At 44.9% G+C, this 22,579-nt stretch overlaps 1 protein-coding gene across 1 annotated transcript in view; it reads left to right on the top strand.

The window, feature by feature from the left end:
* Nucleotides 1-22,579, top strand: part of csmd3b (CUB and Sushi multiple domains 3b) — a gene marked incomplete at its 3' end in the record, with an annotated part of 385,413 nt that overhangs the window by 139,520 nt on the left and 223,314 nt on the right. The window contains exon 5 of the mRNA XM_080837924.1: nucleotides 13,430-13,637. Coding sequence (XP_080694050.1) covers nucleotides 13,430-13,637 — 208 coding nt within the window. The remainder of the gene's footprint in view (nucleotides 1-13,429; nucleotides 13,638-22,579) is intronic.

Below are 22,579 nucleotides of genomic sequence, written 5' to 3' on the forward strand. Positions count from 1 at the left end.
CTTCTCTCCTCTCCTTCCCTCCCTATCTCCTCCCACCTCCTCTCTGTTTCCCCTGCTCCTTCGCTCTGTCTCTTTTCATATTCCGAAATTCAATTTCACAACACAGGCACAGTAGCCCCGCATTATCTTTTAAGGGAAAAATGATCCCGTCTGCACTTGATCACCGCGTCTGTCATGATCGCCTTTCATGCTGTGAGCCAAATATTCTAATTCTAGCTGAGATTCATCATTCTCGCATTTCATTACCTGTCAAACCATATCTGTTAATATTCTTAGGTCACTGATGTAATACCAGACCACTGGCACCTTCAAATACCGCTAGATAAAAAAGGCTATTACAAACCACACTCAGTGGCCCTCTGCTCTGTTCTATCTCCGCACACACACACACACACACACACACACACATAAAAAAGAAACAAATCCCAAAGCATCCAAATGCCAGAAGCTTTAAGGGAGAAACAGGCACCAGAGAACACCCACCCACCCACTCATACACTCACACCAACACGCACGTGCACACACACACACACACACACACACACACACACACACACACACACACACACACACACACACACACACACAGGCTCCCCCTACTATTGTGACAGACAGCCCTTTCATGTGAGGGGATCTTTTAATGTGTGAGGATGTAGCTCAGCACCAGAGAGCTGGAGATGTGATCCGACAGGCACAGGACACACATACAGCAGACTGTGTGTGTGTGTGTGTGTGTGTGTGTGTGTGTGTGTGTGTGTGTCTGTGTCTGTGTGTGTGTGTGTGTGTGTGTGTGTTGTTGGGAGGGTTGTTGGTGGGGGTCACCTGATGCGGTGATAAAAGAACAGGAGCGCATCATCGCTTCTCATCGCCCCAGTTTTGGCAGGTAGAGAATGCTGGAGCACGGCGAGGAGGGCGCACAGCACACACACACACACACACACACACACACACACACACACACACACACACACACACTCGCGGGGTTAAGGAACCGTCAGCAGGAGGGCAGAGAGAGGGGCACAAAGCAGGCAGATACGCTCTGGAAGTGCCACTGGCTGTCACATGCTGTTTTCACATGGAGTCTGACATTGCGCTTTGCAGTAGCCTACGACCGCTGCATTGTATGAAACAAACACATACAGGAACATCTTCGCCGTGTTGACATCACGCTGTGGCAGGTGTGCCAATCATATCACAGGCGGTAAACACACTTCCCTCTTCAGGTGTGTTATGGTCCTGTCTGCTCGGATGTAAAGCCCCATAGAGCGAATCCTTAGCCTTTGGCGGGTATAGTTTTTGTGTGTGCTACTTCTGCCATTTTATGGTTTTGTGCCATTGCTCACGCCTGGCCTTGCTCATGCCTGTGTGAGACTAGAGTCATCTCCCCTCCTCCTCCGACAATTAAAGCCGCTCATATTTGCTGTTGACAGGGTTTGACCTGTACAGACCCTGGCTGCTGATTTATAGAAAGGGAAACTAATTGGATGAGTGCCTCGGTAAAGTCATGTCAGATGCTGCTACTCTCTCTCTCTCTTCCCTCAACACGCTTGCATGCTATCTCTCCCTCTCTCATGCATACCCCCCCACACACACACACACACACACACACACACAATCAGACATATACTCAAATGCAGCAGACATTTATAGAAACCAGAGATTAATTTACTGAAAATCACATTTATAGAATTCAGTCATGTATAAAACATACACAAATTTGTACACACAGACCCACAGACCCTCCCACACACACACACACACATATACACACTCAAACACAGTTCCTCAAAGACTATCCGCAGACATTTATTGATATCACCTACGAAGAGTGTGTAAACAAACACACACACACACACACACACACACACACACACACACACACACACTGCTTGCATTACTTGTATAGTACACCAGCCCATATTTCTTGAGCCGTGGCAGCTGTTCCCCCGTAGCTCCAGCCGGCAGCCCCCCGCTACGAGATGGAGTGGGCCGCTCCTCCTCGGAAACAGCCCCTGGCACTGATGGAATAAAGCCTCGGCATTGGCATGTCGCGCCACACTCAGCGCACTGACAGGCGCGCCCTCAACAAAAAAAAAATGTCGGACTTGGCATTGATATCTCCTCGACTGGCCGCCGAGCTTTGCAGCGGCTTACCACTGATTGTAATCATTAGAACATGTACCTGCCGCTCAGTGTCAGAGAGACGTTCTCATTCCCAGCGATAAAATGAGAGTTATGTATCGAACAGTGAGTGAGACAAGGGAGTATTTGGATCGCAATAATAGCCCCCACTTCCGAAGAGAGCTGCTCAATTTTGCACTGTATGTCGGGTTCAGCTGATTATACCTTTGAAAGTACTAATTAAGGGGAAAATGCATACATGTGTGGAGTGCAGGAGAGCCATCAGAATTGCAGTTCACAAAACTGACCCCTCTTGTGGTCCTTTATTTACAGATGTGGAAAGAGTCAGCTGCTAAAAGAAGGTCCTCCGAAGCAACAGTGATAAGACCGATGTTGGCTTCGCACTACACACACTGCGTTCAAGTTTCACTAATGTCGATAAACAAACATATCCATAGGATCTGCACGCGTGACAGACTTGTTCACCAACTGCTCCATTTTCTCCTTCACTTATCGACGTCATTAATCAAAAGCATATTTAGACGCATGTGCCGACAACGATAACACGGGCATGGCAATAAAAGATGCAAACTCTGATTAGCTTGGCACTGATGTTGTCATAAAGCTGCGCTTCGTGAAGACGCTAAGCCCCAAGCACAAACAAAGGAATGCCAACAAAACCCCCCAAAAAACGACTAAGAATGATTGTGAAATCCAGAGACAAAGACAAATCAAGGGCATTGAAACAATGGGATTAGTAACCTGCATTGAAATATCTAACGGTGACCATGAATTACTTTCGGTTTGAATTGCTTCTGCCAAATGTAGTCATTGGAGGAGTTGAGGGTGACTGTGCCAGGCGTTGGATAGGTGCTCCAGATCCAGCAGCCTTGTGCGGTAGTGATGTGCAGTCATTTGCAGCCTTGTTAGAGGCGTACTCCACTTGGTAATTGGTCTTGTCATTTGAGAGGCACCGTCAGGCCCCCTCTGTTGCATTGTTCCTTCACTGCCGCCCGCTTGTTTCCTGCAGCACAAGACGTAACATCTTAAGCTTGCATTGACTTAATGTGGTCGTCAACTTCATGTAGACGCACTAAATACGTTATCTGTTATCGGTTTCTTCTGGGTTTTTTGGCTACACATGTACCACTGTCATTACCCTGTCCTTTTGGCTTAGGAGGTTTTCAGGTGACTAGTGTTGTGTGATTTAGTGGGTTCGAGTCGATGGTTCAATAACAGCTTGTGTCAAACATCCCCAGTCTCGAGCGTGAGGCAATCCATCACTGCGCGACTTACCGAGAAAATCACGTCTGACCTCATTTCTTTATTCCTCATTAGCCCTGGGGGTCGTCACAGAGTGAGCCTCGCGGCTTTCCGTCCGTGACCAACAGACCCTGTCAGCCCCCACTGACAGATGGATGGATGGCCGGGCCCAACAACAGCATTATTACTTGTCCATGATCCCACCGTCTTCCCAAACCCACTCATTTAGATTTGGATTTAGATCATGCCCAAGAGAATGATGGAGATTGTCAGTAGAGAGTCAAAGAGAGTTTGAGAAGTATTTTAAGCCAAGTCAAGGTGGCATTTTTTTTATAATCACGGCATTCCATGTGCTGCCATCAAGCCAAAATGTTCTTTGGCTATTCTGTATAAAATGAGTGCATATGAATGTATGTATACTGACCCAAAATAATGGAGACACTTTTTGGATTGATTCTGATGTACTAAAGTGTTTTAATTAATTTGGTCTTAATATTATGGGGTGACTAGACAAACAGTGAGCAGATCAGTCATCAATCATGAATCAGATCACACAGAATCATTAATCTAATCAGACAGAGTTATACAGCCGCGGAAAAAATTAAGAGACCACTTCAAAATTATCAGTTTCTCTGGTTTTACTATTGATTGGTATGTGTTAAAGTAAAATGTACATTTTTGTTTTATTTTATAACCTACTGGCAACATTCCTACCAAATTTCAAATAAAAATATTGTCATTTAGATCATTTATTTGCAGAAAAATGACAATTGGTCAAAATAGCAAAAATGATGCAGTGTCTTCAGATCTCGAATAATGCAAAGAAAACAAGCTCATATTCATTTTTAAACTACACAATACTAATGCTTACACTTAGGAAGAGTTCAGAAATCAATATTTGGTGGAATAACCTTGATTTAAAATCACAACTTTCATGTGTCTTGGCATGCTCTCCACCAGTCTTTCACATTGCCGTTGGGTGACTTTATGCTACTCCTGGCGCAAGAATTCAAGCAGCTCGGCTTCTTTTCATGGCTTGTGACCATCCATCTTCCTCTTGATCACATTTCAGAGTTTTTTTTATGGGATTCAGGTCTCGAAATTGGGCTGGCCATGACAGGGTCCTGATCTGGTGGTACTCCATCCACACCTTTACTGGCCTGGCTGTGTGGCATGGAGCATTGCCCTGCTGGAAAAAACACTTCTCAGAGTTGGGGAACATTGTCAGAGCAAAAGGAAGCAAGTTTTTCTTCCGGGACAACGTTGTACTTTGCCTGGCTGAGGTTTGTAAAAGACCATAAGGATTGAAAAAGCGGACTGGAGGTTCTTCTAAGTTCGTCTTCTGCCTCCATAGTTCATACTATTTTGGTATTTTTTTGGAGTTGTCCATTGTGTGTAGCAAGCAAAACATTTTTTAATTCCATCATTCATTCCATAACACCCTCCTGACATTAAACATCAATATATCATTTTATAGATTGACCTTAAAACATAATGACATTTAATGTCATCTCTTTTTCGGTAATCAATCTATCATTTTGAAGCTATTTCTTTTTTGTCACGTTGTGTCTACTTTGAGGGTTATAGTATAAAGCCTGCTGATTTAACTGCACAACATTAATGGTGATACGGAGCCTTATTTAAACACTCTGTTCTTCCTATGTCTGTTTAATGAACAACACCTACCTTTCTACCGGCCGTGGAAAAGGATTGGCCTTTTTTTGATAGCCCTGTTCAGCTGGTACCCCACTCACTCGACGAGGTGACTGTGAATATTTGCTGTGTCTTTTAATTACTTTACTGCAGGATGGATTGTGCTCCTGACGGCCAGGGCTAAGCTCGTAATTAAGTGTGCTAATTAGCAGATGTTGGAAGGGGATCAGCTTTTTTTCTCTCATCCTCTCCTTTTTCCCCAAGCTTCGAGATTGATGAGGGGTTAAATCGTAGACGGAGTCGGCTGTTGTCACTAAGTGCAGTTGTCTCGCGAGGGGTGGTCAAGAGATACTGATTAGGTTCAGTTTAACCCGATTTACTTCATCAAATATCTTTTACAACACTGATGGATAACATGGCAAAAAATAAGCGTCACCTAAGTGTCATAAACGTACTTAGCGATTCAGGTCGGAGATAATAATAACATCAATATCAACGTAGTAAGGCTAAACAAGTCAACTACGACATAGGAAGATAAGGAGGGCAAGGAGGAGGAGGAAAATTTTTTCCCATCCTCCCTCTTTCCCTTCCTCTTTCCCTTTCTCAATATCTTCCTCTCCCTCTCTCTTTCCCGCAGGCTTAAGGACCACTGGCAAAGCAAATGTTACTGTCATCTGGACTAAGTGCTGAGACTCTCTAGCCTTTAATTGCACTGGATTGGTAACTCCATAACAGTGCGCGATATGATAATCAGCAGTTAACTGGTGCCTGCATGAAGAGACTCAACCCCCACCCCCCTCCACCTCCCCATTCCTTACTACCCCTCTATCCAAGTTCCTGAGCCACCTCTAGTGTACTGATTGACACCACGCGCTCTCAAGTGTGCGTGACTGTGCTCCGTTGACACACCGCCAGGCATTTTGGTATTTTTTTAGAGGCCCTGGTGGGGGGGGGGGGGGGTTGCGGGGTGAAATGATGGCGCTGCTCTTTAGTGGATTAACTCGATTAAATTGTATGTGCGTCGCGTTTGTTGATTATCAATAGCAAGGCCACTGCCTCCCCTGTTGCATAGTTTAAGCACTGATGATGTTATTACGAAGGGGGGGGTGGGGGCAAGGCAGGGGGGGCAAGGCAGCCTCCAAACCACAGACTCCTCAGAAGCCTGCTGAGCCCAGCCCTTTTCCTCATTTAGGAATTATTCCAGAGTGATTACTCAGCTCTCAGTTTCCTTTTTTTCCCTCTTTTGTATCAGACACTGCCTTCAGGGTGAGAAAAATCCCCAAACAAAAGAGTCACTCTCATAAAATATGGAGCTGCTAATTCCATAACCATCTCCCCTTCACCCCTCGACTCCCACCCCCAGTCCTCAATCGGGACGGGACAGCAACCCCCCCAAAAAAAATGTCACAGCCCTGTCACAGATGAATGCGAACGGGAACCTGCTGCCGCGCTCCAAATCTCCTCCCCCCTCCCCCTGCCCCCTAGATCATGTCATCATTGCCACGGCCCACCCCAGCATTCCCATTACGTGAAATAAATGAGCAGTTGGCTCCCTCTCACGCGCAGCGCTAGCTTTAATGCATGGCTTAGCGGTCAGCTCTGGGAGACCGCGGCGCGCCGGAGTCATTACGGCCGGTCTTGGTCGACTTTGTTTTGACATGAAGCATTTGTGGCAGATCCCCCAAGCAGCCATGTGATGAATGGAGCGGGCGGGCGGGAGCGGGGCGATTTGGCCCTGGACTCACCGTCCCTGTCCTCACATTTGTATCACTGTTCCGCCATGGCTCCCCTGCAAAGGCCTGACATTGATGTAAGTGGACGTCCACTATGTGCTGCCTGGCAGTTTGTTGCGAGGGGCTACGGGCTCTACAGACTGCTCAGGTGCTGCTCTCTAGTTTGGTTTTTCTATTGTTGTTGTTGTTATTTTTGCGTCTTTCAAACTCACTGACAGACCTATTGCTCGATCGTGGCTGGACATTTCTGGAAGGCCTGTGCAGTACTCTTTTTTGAAGCTCTAGAAAAAACTACATTTCTGAATATTTTTGCAGTCATTATACAAATACACACATACAAAAAACACACACACACACACACACACACACACACACACACACACACACACACACACACACACACAAACACACATACACACACACACACACACACACACAAATAACATAGGAACCAGCCCCAACTCAACAAACCTATACGTACGACTCTGCTTCCTTACACAAACTCATTTCACTGCATCAGTGCACAACTTCTCCTTTCTGGCTACTCGCATCATAATCATTGATTTTGCCAGAAGCACTCTCTGTGGAGAAGAGAAGTTAGAATGTGTTTGTGTCCCAGCAAGCTCCCAAGCATAAAAATGCCTTTTCATGTGAGCATTTGTTAGAGTTGTCAGCAGTGACATTTGCAGCCCCTCTGCCGCGAACGGGCGTGGCAACACTTACTTGGTGGCTGTGGTGGGGGGTTTACCATCGCTCGGTGGAGCACCCACCTGAGACTAGGCAATCAACTCCCCTTCATCCTCCTGCATCTTCTCTCTCTCTCTCCCCCTGACATATTTATATTTCATCTAAAAAGGTAAAAAAGAAAAGAGTACAAAAATTTACCAACAAACTTTCCTGCAAGGCAGGTCATATTTCACCTACTTCTTGTGGGGGGTGAGAGACAGATGTAGTAATTGCTGTGAGGACACGATCGCTGAACAAACAGAAACATATTCATGACCACCGTAATGGAATAACGCTTGACAAATCAGCCTCAAGACTGCCTGCTGCAAACCCCCCCCCACACACACACACACACACACTCTCTCACACACACACACACACACTCATACTCACATACTCCCCTCCCTGGGGACAAGATTTCTCAACGACATGTGCATTTATTTCCCTCTACACCGCTGACCCGAAAGGAAGAACAGATTTGTATTTATTTTTTAAATAATCAATAGAAGGCCACGAGGATCACGAGGGCACTGAGCGGAGTACCATGAGCTTGTGAGGTCTCCGCGCCTGAGACGGCGGACGAATGGAGTCCATCTCTGCTCGGGTCAGCTCCAGCTGCGGTGTGCTGTATCCTTGTTTGTTTCCAGTTATAGCTCATTTAGACTCCTCCACTGCCTCAATAATTCCTAATTGGGCCAAATGTCAACCATTTTTTTAGTGATGGGAACAGCTGCCTGGGTTTATTGGTATGGCATCTGGTAAAATCAGCTCTAAATTGAGGTCAACCGCTCCAATACCATGCTTGTTTAAGGCCAAACACCTCAGCCGTTCAGCCAGTAATTTCTAATGACTGATGGAAAAAAAATGGGAGAGGGAGCAATATTTACTAAATGATCATTATCATCGCACTGAAATTGAATCTAAGTGTTTGTGGTTTTCAGAAACCACAAATATGGACTCTTGGCTTGTGCTTCCGCGTGCTGCACTGGGTTGGCAGTGGAGTCATGTCTTGCCTGGTGGCGAGTCAGCATCGATCCCTTAATGGTTGTTTTTGGATAAGGATCCTTGTTTCCTGGAGGGTCTGGATGTACCAGACCGAGTGTGTCACTCTGACTGTGACCTTAGTCCCCGAGAAACATCCGGGGAACAATCGGCAGTGCGACCCACCACAGTGGACATATTCGAGGCGCAGGGCCAAAGATTGTGAAGGCACTCGTCATAAAGGCTCTCTACCCTATATTTCTGTGTGTGTGTGTGTGTGTGTGTGTGTGTGTGTGTGTGTGTGTATGTGTGTGTTTGTGATCCACAGCCAAGCCATTGTGTTGGACTGAAAGACCTCTCCTCCAGAGGCATTCAAAGGGCCTTTGATCTGGCCGCCTGCTTTTCTGGAACCCTCACCACCCCCCCACCCCCATAGTCTGCACCAATATTGTATCTGTCCAACAGATGCCTTTTTTTTACACTTTTAAAGAGTATTCCCCACCTTGGACTCTCACCCTCCTCCCCCTCAAGAAGAAAAAAAATACACCCTTTACATTTCCCACTGCTCAGCTCAGCTCTGGGATAGATTAGTAGTCGGATCACTAACCCTCTTCCTTCAAGAGGGATTCACACAGGCATACACACACACACACAAACAAACACACACACACACACACACACACACACACACACACACACACACACACACACTCACTCTCACATGCATCCTCTCCAGCCAAACATCTCCAGGGCTTTCTGTCGTCTCCCCAATTTTCATCCTCCCTCCTTTTTTCAAATGACTGGATTAGTCCTGAGTCCCCCCAGCGTTGCTCAATGCCTCTCAATCACCCTCCGTCACGTCACATCACAGGGACTGGGCACCATTTCAGCACAGCTTAGATTTCACCTCCTTCATTTCCCACACACACAAACACACACACGTGCAAACATGCGTGCGCACACACACACAGACACACACACAGACACACACACACACACACACACACACACACACACACACACACACACACACACACACACACACAGAGGTCCTGCCCAAATTGCTCGAGAGGCAAGCTCAACACGTGAATGTGAAAAATGATTAAATAAACATAGTATCCGTTGACATGACAGAAGATTGTGATTTAAATTTCTCAGTGGGCACTGTTAAAAATAAAAATACAATAACACATACCAGTATTATTACAGATGAAATTGTATTAGAAGGTAAACTACATCAAAGCTAGTAATCATTGTTTCTCAAGTCTCTTTTAATTGTAAATTGCTTCTTAATTGCTCTACAATAAAAGCAACTTTATTCTTGATTTGATAAGCATAAGATTGAAATTACGTCCATTCTGGTCTGTCTATCCCCAAAAAAATGTCCCTCTCTCAGTAATTCCTACCACGCCCACCAATTACACTGGCCCACTGCTCAGATGATGTCTGAGCCCTACCATCACTGTTTGTGAAAAAAAGGACTAATGGTTTTCTTCAATTCAGCTAAGAGTCATATTTTATGGATCCTGACGTCTGACTACTGCCCCCTCCTCACTTTACTGATTACTCTTGCACATGAATTTAGGGGACCCTCTTTGTCCGATACTGGTAATTTAATTTCGAGGACAGCACTGCAATTACTCTGATAACATTCCATAAAATCCCCACTTAATTTGCCTGAAGCGTATGGATTAAAAAGTAAATAAATAAATACAAATAAGACCAGCATGATCCACTCACTGTCTGTCACAGAATTACTTTTTTGTGTTTATACTTTTGATAGGATTTAAATCTTAAAGAGAGAGAAAAAATACAAAGCACACAAAACAAAAATGAAATTAGTTTTTATTCCATTCTTATCATTTCCTGCAGCAAGTGTATCTTGAGGGGTCCATCGTTTAGCATGTCAGCAGGGTGACTGACAGGTACCTTAGGCCTGCTGTGTGCAGCTCTGGCCCTTCCCCAAGGCTGCTTCTGATTGTTATGTGACAGCCATGACAGGTCCTCTGCCCTCCATTACTGTTGGCATGTCACACACACACACACACACACACACACACACACACACACACACACACACACACACACACACACACACACACACACACACACACACACACACACACACACACACAAACAAACACACACGTAAACGACCATGTGTGTGTTTAAACCAGGGGAGCCTCACATCCCAGCTTCCTCCCTTAAAGCACTTGGTTTACCAAGCCATATGTTGCTGTCGATAAGGCATAGAACTAGGCTACTCTGTTTGTGTGTGTGTGTGTGTGTGTGTGTGTGTGTGTGTGTGTGTGTTAGAGAGAGTGTGTGTGTGTGAGTGGCTCTGTTAACCTATGCAGAGGTGCTTTGTGTCCCTGGCATAAGTTAGTTGCTCTCACATACACCACAGCATCTTTGCTGACATTTTGCTGATTAGCTTTTGTTTTTGGCCACCCCACCCAACCACAGAATGTTTCCACTCCTCTTGCTCTCTTTCTATATCTCTCTCTCTCTCTTCTCTCTCACTCTATCTCTCTCTCTCTCTCTATCTTTTCTGTCTCTCTCTCTCCCTCTCTCTCTCTCTTTCTCTGTCTCTCTCTCTCTCTCTCTCTCTCTCTCTCTCTCCTTCTCCCCTCCCCCCTTCTTCTCTCGTTTTGATGATTATTATTCAGGGTTTCAGTGGAATGCTGAGGCTGGTAGTACGGTCTCCTCTTGGGGCTTTGCCACCCCTACCAGGAACATGGAAATGCAGAATTGATTTACAAATGACTGACAAGAATGTTTCCTAAAGGGAATTTATCATAGTCCACAAGACGTGTGGCGCTGCATTACAATGCTTATGTCAAGGCTGAGCTAGCCGGTGGATCGAGCAAAATCAGTGTCTTCCTCCCCTTTCCCCGACTTATCAGTGGTCGGACATCACTTGAGAGTCAATGTATTATAATGTGAGTGTGTGACTTGATAGTGCTGTCACAATTAATGTAGCTCAGCTAAACGCCTTAGCGTTCGCGCAGGCTTTTTTGGGGAGGAGACGTTCCTCCTAAAAGAAGCCAAATGGCACATCAGCAATTCTGTTAGTGCTAAGGGCATTTTTTGCTCTCTTTGTTGTGTCAATTTGTTACACACAATGAAATATTCTCCACTCAATGTTCATCGCTCAATAACAGACACACTGTTCTCGTGTTTATCGCGTAGCTTTAGCCATTAGCACAAAGCATAAAGCTACTGGTGTTTGCATACTCATCAAAGCATGTTAGGGTTTCTGTTCTTTTTCTGAGGCACATCAGGATTAAATTGCGTTTCGGTTTCACTGCTCAGGAATTCGGGTCAGGTGAACACAGCCTCATGCTAGAATGTACAGTGAACAAATAGAAACCATCGGTCTCCAGAGAACAGAGAAAGGGGCGCTAATGTTCACGCTAACAGCCCTTGTACCCTCCATCCCACTCGTTCCCCCCCCCCCCCCCCCCCCCCCCCACGTTCTGGTTTTTGTGCGTTTTACTTAATGGAATTTTTATGGGTCTGCCAATCACGTGCTCAGTGACATTAGCCATCCCATGTGTTTATATTGATTGTATCGATATTGTGACTACAAATGGTTTGACTTCCAGGGACATATTTTTTTAAGCATGTCATTAGAGTGCATAATCAAATCAGCCTTTAAACCAGGACTAGCTCATGTTCACACTAGAGTAGAAGCTACCAAGGGTTAATAGTCATCGAGATGGTGCTTGCTGATATTTTGCTACGTGAAACTTTGTGTGTGTGTGTGTGTGGTGGGTGAAAGAATGAAACAGCATGTGTGTGTGTGTGTATGTGTGTTTGTGTGTGTGTCGTGTGAGTTCCTGTGGATGCTTGTGCATGTGTTCTTACTGTATTCTCTTGTGAGTACATTTTATGTCTACTGTCAAATCTTTATCACATTGGCATGACCCCTGCAAAGGCTCATGTCAATGTGGGTTTCTAAATGTGTGTCTGTGTGTATAATGTATATTCCTGTTTACTGTTTCTGAACGTTCAATGGTATGTCTTAGTCTTACACTAAAGTGATTCTCACTTGTGAGAAACACTTAACATTTTCTACAGAATATGCCCTATGTACATGTCTGCAGGTACTGTGCACAATACCATGCGACTGCATGTACATATGGACGTATGCTGAGTTGTATAAATTATATGTATATAATTTATCATGTGTGCACAGACTAGTCCATGTGTCTTTATCTGTACATTATCCTGATGTATCCAAAATCTGAAAATCATTACAATTAATTAAAGAAAATTCAAAAGGAAAATAAAGAGATTGCTCTCTCAGATTGAATTGGAGACCTTGAAATAGACAAGACAAGAGCAAAGCTCTGAGTCTGTTGGGAAATGCAGCTGGGACCTTTTTTTTTTTTTGCCTTACTCACGAGAACCTTATGTTGGTGGAGCCCATTAAAACTGATGGCACAAATGAGAGATGGCCTCTAGCCCTGGAGAGCCTCATAATAAGCCTCTAGCTCTCCCTAACGTCATAAAAAAGAGCCACAGAGAAAAAAAGACTAACGAAAGTCAGTTCCATCTGACTCCAGTGTATACTGGATTAATGGAAATCGGCAAGTCAATTCCAACCCTGTTTTCACATTACTGCACAGGGGGTGGAAAAAAAGGCTGAATGAAATATGATTTTAAAAGCCTGGTAATATAAATAGAGAAGCCCCTTAATGTGCAGGGATTTCACCAGCAAACAGAGGTCTGGTGCAGCAGCCTCAAAGCCAATTTGACCGGCACACGCTAAGTGTCTATGGCTGTATACATGTAAATGGAATGTATACAATAACAAAACATACAAGCACAGACTAGACTGTGCGGCCATCTTTAAAGCAAAAAGGCTCAGCTGTCATTTCCTGCTGTATACTTTTGTGTAGTCGAAGCCCGATTCCTAACAGAAGTTTTTCCATTTTGATTGACAGCTGAGGACACATGTGGTGATACTCTGAGGGGTTCAAGTGGCATCATATCAAGTCCCAATTTCCCGAGTGAATATTACAATAATGCGGACTGTACGTGGACCATACTTGCTGATCCGGGAGACACCATTTCCGTCATTTTTACAGACTTCCAGACAGAGGAAAAGTACGATTACTTGGAAGTGGAAGGGTCGGAGCCGCCGACAATTTGGTGAGTTTTTTAAACCCCACTCCCACCCTCACCTCACCCATACCTCCTCAAGACCGCCTCCGCCTCATCTGGGTTGTGTATTCATTTAGCTCATTCTGATTAAGTCCTGAACCTTCACTGGAGTAGTAGCTTAACCATACAGTTCCTGGTACACACATTCAAAATGGTTGCTTTCTCATCTCACCGGAATAAACCCCCTCTGTTGTGGGGTTACTAACTGTGAACTATATGCATTTCTACTCCAACATTTTGCACATGTTACAAAAAGAGTATACCAGTGTGAGTTGGTTGTGTTTGGCATACATTGCATGCGGTGTTCAGTTATATATGGTGCTGTGAACTAGTGCGTATGTGTGTGTCGGTGTGTCTCTGTGTGTTCGCAAACACGTACCTGCATGCTCACCATCACGAAAATTGAATAAATAGATGTAAACATTAGTCATAATGGAAGTGCTTAATATTTTCTAATGTGCCCATCATAATAGTATTTCATCTTTGTTATTGATTGAGTTCAAATTAGTCTATTGATTCCTGTCGCCATTCCGGTAAACCAATTTGCCACTAGTGATGAGCGTGGATGGATAATTATTGCTCTGTTTAGGAGAACTATTAGCTCTTGCAAATCTCTTAGGATGCTTGTAACGTCTCTTGTGTAAATATCCATAACATGAAAGTCAAAGCAGCATTTTTGGTCTAAAACTAGAAGGCACAACTGGTACTGGTAAAAGCTTGCTAGCGTGCTTTACTGGTGTCTTTTGACGTTATAGTTAGTATGTCATGCTGTGAAAGCTTTTTCAACGTTTTCATGGGGTGGTGGTCCGATCCCGAACCATTGAATTACATAGTGCTTAGCCGGGGTGGCCAGCGGGAACGACAGACGTGTTAATATGTCCTTCACATGACTGTATACCTCTAAAAATGAATTTAAAGACGATGCCAACACTAGTTGCCTATAAAAAACATACCTCAAAAAGTGGCAAATTGTATACTATTACTTTAAAGCACAAGAACATTGAGTCCACACAGGTTTGGGGGCATCTTATTCACAGCTAAGCCCCTCTAATTTTAATTGTAACCAGTGTGCCACTTTGTGCCATATATTTAAGTCAGATGTGTACTGGATTTATACTCAGAACTGATAAAAAATGTGATATATTGTTGATGAAAGCTAATTAGAAGAGGAAGTCATTAGGGGTCTTTTAAAATGCTTTCTTCTCAGATTTCAATACAGTTTATTCATAGGATGTCGGAATATTATTTCATATTATTTACCGCAGCAACAATCATCTTTAAGCCCAACAGTCCTTCTCTAGTTATGAAACTGGAGATCCCAGTTTATATGCCACTAATGCTTAATCTGCTATTCACTGCACTTTTGTTTATGTCCTTTCAAAGGTTTCGAGTAACACAAGCACACACTTTTAAATGTTGAAAATGTCTACTTACTGTTCATTTAGCGCTCAGAAAACTGGTGCTCTGCTGACCTTTAGTGCTAAATTGTGTTTAAATGACAAAATAACTAAATATTATTGTCAGACATTTAGATGTGAAATACCCCACCTGGCCCCAAATATAACCATTTAAGCAGTAAACGTACTTACTTACCCTCTCTCTCTCTCTCATCCATTCAATCACTTAATATTATTCACACCTGAATCATTTTTTGGCTTCATTAATCACACCTGCATATTTGAAAGGTGATAAGTCATAGCAGGCAGCAATCTGAATATTTTGTATACAAGTATACAACACTGCTAGGTTGTGGACATGACTGCAGGCAAAGCAAGTCAGGACTGCTATACCAGACTGCTCTTTCACATCAATGACACTGTGCGTGCTGTTAAATATGCTTTCACACATACAGTAGTTAATATTTATATTTCCTATAACTGACTCTCCTCTTTGGCTTTATTAGTTCCTCGCTCCTCTCTCCTCCTTTCATTTTCTAATTTTTTTCTCCCTCTGTCCCCTTTTCGTTTTTCCCTGTCGTTCGCTGCTCTGGAACCTAGCCATAAAATGAATAGGCAATTCAATTACCCAGGCAGAGGAGACCATAGCCAGCCCCTACAAAAGAGTGGCTAGCTAATGCTTATGCTATGCTCTCTGTCCATGCACAAATCTAAAGAGTGGTTAGCTAATGCTTATACTATGCTCTCTTCCCATGCACAAATCTAAAGAGTGGCTAGCTAATGCTTATGCTATGCTCTCTTCCCATGCACATATCTAAAGAGTGGCTAGCTAATGCTTATGCTATGCTCTCTTCCCATGCACATATCTAAAGAGTGGCTAGCTAATGCTTATGCTATGCTCTCTGCCCATGCACACATGGTGGCTTCAGGGGGCCGGATCTGCCCACCCTTTTTGTTAGTCTAGCAGTTTCATTTTGTGTGGTTATTTACTAAAATAGTAATTGTTTGGTCAAAATAGCAAAACTGATGCAGTGTCTTCAGATCTCGAATGATGCAAAGAAAACAAGTTCATATTCATTTTTTAACTACACAATACTAATGCTTTAACCTAGGAAGAGTTCAGAAATCAATATTTGGGGGACTAACCTTTCATGTGTTTTGGCATGCTCTCCACCAGTCTTTCACATTGCTGTTGGGTTACTTTACGCTACTCCTGGCGGAAAAATTCAAGCAGCTCGGCTTCTTTTCATGGCTTGTGACCATCTAACTTCCTCTTGATCACATTATACTTGTATATAAGTATATATACATGATTACTTGTATAGAAGAATGCCTTTCATATCACTCTATGTGCTCGGGTTCTGTACTTCCCTACTGTTACAGATTATAGAAACACAAATCTCCCTTTATGGACACCAGCAGCCTTGTGTATGGCTCTGTTTAGGCGATGTGTCTGTATCTGATGAAGACCTTCCTGCGTCTGAAAGGGCTCAAGCTCTGATCTGTTAAAGAATCAAATGCTATTTGGGGTTGTGTTGGTGTGTGCTTGGGAGATGGATTTTTTGGTTGGTTTCCTCCTGTTCATTTCCAAATTTATTGCAGTCATTGTGAGCTTAACTGGCCACATTGAGTGCCTATGGTGTACTGTGGAGCCGGCTGTGGGGATGAGGAGTTGAATAAAAGCCTACTCTCGTTATTTTGATTTAGGAGCTTCTGGTGGAGCACAAACATCATAAAACAATGACAGTTATTCAAAGGTGAAATTGGGTGTGAAGCCAGAAGATCATTTGGATCAGCACCGTGAACTTTCAGTCACGACTGCATTGTTTTGCGACAGGGTTTCAACAAAGTTCAACAGCTTCAACAAAGAAACACATTTTTGGCCATCAAACACGTGTCTGTGCGTGACAAGGTATTTTTTTTTTTTTGTGTGGTTGCAAATTCAGAAAAAAACGCACAATACCTTGTTCCAGTGGAGCATTCATGACCACCAACGTCAGCATTACTGCTCCAGTGTCACAGGTGACAAAACAACAACTGAGGGAAAAGGGGATTGAAGAGAGATTGAAAGAGTGCAGGGTGATAGGGAGGAAGAGGGAGAGAGATTGAAATAGTGCAAGAGAAGGCAGTCAAGTGGGAAGTCATAGCATCGTCTCTGGCTTGGAAACCGAGAGGAAAGGGAGAAGAGTTCTCTGACCAGAGAGTAGTATGAAAGGGAACCACAGAATAGACATCACAATTGTGTGTGTGTGTGTGTGTGTGTGTGTGTGTGTGTGTGTGTGTGTGTGTGTGTGTGTGTGTGTGTGTGTGTGTGTGTGTGTGTGTGTGTGTGAGAGAGAGAGAGAGAGAGAGAGAGAGAGAGAGAGAGAGAGAGAGAGATAGAGAGAGAGAGAAAAAGAGATGTTTCGTATAAAGAGGATGGCTTTTATCTTTTGCCTATCATCTTTGACATTTGAATGAATAGCTGTGCCTATGGTTCTTCAGTTTCATGAAGCCTCTGCTCAGTGTGTGTCTCTGTGTTTCTGTGTATGTGTCTCTTAAATAGATATGTGAATGTGTGTCTGTGTTCCTGCATGTTGCATATATGTGTATTAGAGAGAGATAGAGAGAGAGAGCACAGTGTGTGTGTCTAGCTTTGTCCTTTTTTTCTGGCCCATCTGACCCCATTGTTGGCAGGCAAAGAGCCTGGGCCTGGGGACAGGTTCCTTAGATCATCCACAGACAGGCTCCACAGGCAGATATGGAGCGGGCAAAAGGGCGTGTGAAAGTGAATGAGAAAACATGTCCAGGGATGATTTAAATGTGCCCACACTGCCATGGCTCAAACAAAAGGCTTGTTCAGGTTGGGACTCAACTGGACAGGAGAGGCAAAAGATGCAGCGCTTTATGGGTAATGCTTCATACTTTATGGCTAACGCTAGCTAGCGCCGGGGCCAAGCTGTAGACCGGTTGTTCCAAGCCTAGCCCCTGTCAGGTAACAAAGGCAGACACAAGGTCGGAGGTCGTCGGCTAACCAGCTGGACATGCGAGACACATGATGGTGTACAGTAGGTCTGCATTAGCCTCAATTAGCATTCTCCCTGCCGCTGATTGGCGATGATGGGGTTAGATCATGCCTGTCCGCCCGGATCGTTTGTGAGCGTCAGGCATATTAACCGTGATTAGCAGGGTCAAGTTGGGGCGACACGGTAATCGAATAGGATTCAAGGAGTGGAACAGTTCATATCCCCCCCACTGGCCAGTGCATAATGCTGCACATGTTAGTAATACACCAATGGTAAGTTAATGGGCAGTGGCTGTCAAGACTGCTGGAGAGATAATGACATTGCTTTTTGATCATACTTTTGGCACCATTCCATGTATGCTATTTAATGCTGAAGTTTACATTGTTGCCTTGAACTGTCCATAGTGTCTGAAGTTTTTGTTTCTGTCTGAAGCTGTCCATGGTCCTGACGTTAATGGTGTTTTCATGCACTGTCCATGGTGCTGAACTCTATGTTTTTAGTTGCAACATGACACACTCACAACTAGTGTGGCCTAATGTGTAGTTTCACCCGGGGCCCTGTGCTCCTGAAATATGTCCTCACTGGCTAAAATAAAACATAAATTTAAAGGGACAAGACAACTACTAAAATCTCCGTCTGGCTGAGTTTCGATCCTGCAACTTTCCTATCCAGCCTCCGTATATCAAAATCACTGGTCTACTGATTTAACCATTAGGCCATCCAATAGCCACTCTATATTTTATGGGTAGTGCCCCATAGGATTACTGGTGATACTTTGCACTGAGGCTGATTTCGTATGTGTGCAGCATGGGCACTTCGTTCTTTTCCGCTCTCAGTCTTTCACCTTATCTCAACCTCTCCAGAGAAATACTCTAGAATTGAACCTGGGTCCACTACATCTAAGGCCCATGAACAACACTAACAGTATGGCAAAAAAAAGTGCTTACCAGGGCCAGACTTGATGTTGCCTTGAGGTACTTTAAGCCTGTAGTCAGACTTTTTGGAATTTGGCCAGCAGCTCTAAATTGGTGAGTAAAACTGCTCACTCGGACAGTTTTTCTCTACAGAAAGAGGAGGTTATCTTTTTTGAGAATTTTGTCAGAGTGCATCTATAAGTGTATCTATTATCGGATATAGAGACTTAGAGCTACCACACTAGGTTGAGTGTCAAAATTGGTGGACGATTAGATGTGGCTGTCCTCCACTATCCTGTGAATGAGGGAGGAAGTCTAGACTCTCTTCCTCCTCTCTCATTTTCTCTGTCTTTCATTCTCTCTCTCTTTCTCTCTCTCCCTCTCTCCCTCTCTCACTCTTACTCCCTCTTGCCCCCTGAAATGTGGACTGCAGCTGGAGAGAGCTTTTTAAAACACCTGCAACGAAGTCTGCTCGCCTTCATGTTACCAATGGTAACAGTCGCCACGGAGCCAGGCAACATTATCCCTACAAATACAGCGGGACAAAGACAATTAGCCCAGCCTTTAAACAAGCCCTGGAGTTCCCTCAGAGAGCCCCAGACAGCACGTCTCCTAATAGGCTGAAAGTGACACGGCTGTGACGAGACCTCTCTTCTCCCCCCCCCCCGCCGGCGTAGCGGTTGACCCCAGGCCAATTTCTGAGATCTAATCTCTTTTTGGGGAGATTATGAAAGTGGCTGTCACTCCACACATTTTTTTTCTGTTACTCCTCCCCCCCTCCTCTTTCCACTCACGGATCTTGTGGATGTTTTTGTATGTGGGTGTGTATCTGTCTGTGTGTGTTTGTGTGTGTGTGTGTGTGTGTGGGGGGTGTATCTGTCTGTGGGTGTGGGTGTGTGTGTGTGTGTGTATGTGTGCGGGGGGGTTGTGCTGTGCTGTGTGCGTGCGTGTGCATAATGATATCTTATCCAGCGGCCTCCAGATGACATGCCAGGCTGTGCCAGTGTTTCATGCGCCGGCATTCACTTGCAAATCCTGCCATAAACATCCCTTTAGAGAGCACTGCCACTTCACATTCTCACGCACATCAGGAGTGTGTGTGTGTGTGTGTGTTTGTGTGTGTGTGTGTGTTTGTGTGTGTGTGTGTGTGTGTGTGTGTGTAAGGGGGGCGGAGGAGGGTTGTACATGATTTGTGCACATCTGTGTTATTTTCTTTGGCTGAAGCTTAGAGGTAAGAGAGGAGCAACAAAACAAGAGAAGGTAAACTGTGAATTGAGCAACGATCACGACCAATGTTATGCATTCCACGTTCCAATCAATTTGGCTGGCACACTCCTTGACGTGCACTTCAGGGAAATCTAGCGCGCCAGGATGGAGGCAGCATCCCGAGCAGGAAGTTTCTCCACTGTGACCTTGGACTGTTCTGAGAGTTATGCCTCATACTCACCCTTTCGTGCACGCACGCACACACACACACACACACACACACACACACACACACACACACACAGAGACTCGTTATCACACACAGATGAAGCTGTAAATAAACTCCGGCAAATACTCTATAAGTAAACATGGCATGCACTGCATATATGCGCATGAGGACATGCATTCGTGTGTGTACAGCTTAAAAGACACCTTGTGGCCGGCTGTGTGTTGTTCTAAACACCCTGCAGTGTGTTGAGTGCTCATGCATGGGTGCCCACACACACGAGCACACACACGCTTGAGCACACTTTGGCCCCCACGTCCCATACTTTCACAAACTGACACTTGCTCCCTGAACGCGTGTAGATTACTAACATGCTGTTCATCACTGCCTGCTTAAAGTGCATTCATACTTTTAAACACAAACTGATGGGATATCAAGCACACATACACACGCAGACACACCCACACACACACACACACACACACACACACACACACACACACACACAGAGGGATAGCTAAGTGGAAAATCCATTAAAGTTGCCGTCCTTCCCATAGACGAAAGTGGTTAGCGGAAAGGGAAAGTGCTCCGCTCAAACTTGTGACATTCAATTGGCGCGGCTGTCCAGAGCCAGGGCATTTATCAGCGTCCACACAGCCATCAGGAGAGGAGAGGACTGAAGTGGGGAGGTGAGGTGTGGTGAGGTTGGGGTAGAGAGGTATGGGGCTGGTGTAGGGGGGTGAGGGGGTGGTGGCTAAAGTGGAGGTGGCAGGCGACCAGGTCCTGTCAGGGGTGCCAAGCAGGTAGATAAGGAGGCTGGACAGCAGCCTCGTCTGGCAGGAGCAGCCGCTGCTGCTTCCCCAGGTCCTGTGTCCTTCAGACGGACCCCGACTCGTCCTCCCTCCAGTCACCCTAAAGTGGGCCAACTATTTCTTTGCTCTCTAACCCTCTCTCCCAGGCTATAATCAGTGGAGTTTCATTTTCCTCTTCTGTCGTAGCACATACAAGTGCAGTGATATTCCTGACTCTCTTCCTGGCTCAGCACAGATTCCATTTGGATGGAATCAGACACAAATCGCATATTAAAAATGCTTCAAACTGGCTCAAATTGCAAAAAACGTCCTACACATTCACACACACAAACACATTGATTGATATAGGTTCACATAAGCAAATGCACAAACATGGATGCACACATATACACATATATCATGCTAGCACATATACATTATATATCAATTTGCATTTAGAGATGCAAGGCCAACTCGGGCTTGAAAGCGCCGTCTCGCACGCCCCACACGGGTTCCAGCCAAAGCAATTACCGCGGCAAAGCCAGGCCTCTTGTTTCACACGAAACCTTTTTGTGCTGGGTCTCGTGCCAGCGCCGACATGAAATGGGGGTAGTTTCCTCCCTGCCGCCAGATACAGCCGTGTTCAACCTGCCTTTGGCAGAGACTGCTCCACCATGTAATTTGCATGAGCCGATCCAAACCCAGCATTTATGCACACATTATTCCCAATTACCGCACGGCGCACCTAACATGTCTGCACCGGTGGTTGCACTCACTATGGGTTTGCATCAAAAGGAGACATATTCTAGATTTAGAGAAAGAAGTAAGTGAGAGAGAGAGAGAGAGAGAGAGAGAGAGAGAATGAAAATGAAAGAGAGTGAGAGCTGTCAGCTATGATATATTTTCTGTGTGCGGTGCAGTATCTAGCCCTGAGTTAGCTTGCGGGAGGGTTGAAGAGGTCTGCTGGGTCACAGCACCTCTGTCAGGCTGCAGATGTTTTTCTGACCCTACGACACTCCGCTTCGTAACTCACCGCGACCCTGCGACCCCACCAGGCCCTCTGATATTGATCACACACTCCACACCTCACTTACATCCACCACTGCAAGCCTTGTCCAGCACCTCTATTGATCTGGAGACCGGCGCTTCACATTGTTCGAAATACTTTTCAGTTCAACTCGAAACGCCGTTTGGAAACTGTCAGTGCTTTCAGTCAGACGTTGTTACTTAGCATTGTGTTGGCCTCAGGTCTTTACACAGTGCTAAGTTTGCGTCATGGCACCAAGGCATTGTATTGTCCCCGGGCATGCCACATTCCCTCTCAAACATTTACCAGTCTACTTTAATTCCAGAGTGGAGTTGTCGTCACCAACCCTCTCTGAGGAAACTGG

Source organism: Sprattus sprattus (assembly GCF_963457725.1).
Source record: "Sprattus sprattus genome assembly, chromosome: 4".
NCBI lineage: Eukaryota > Metazoa > Chordata > Actinopteri > Clupeiformes > Clupeidae > Sprattus > Sprattus sprattus.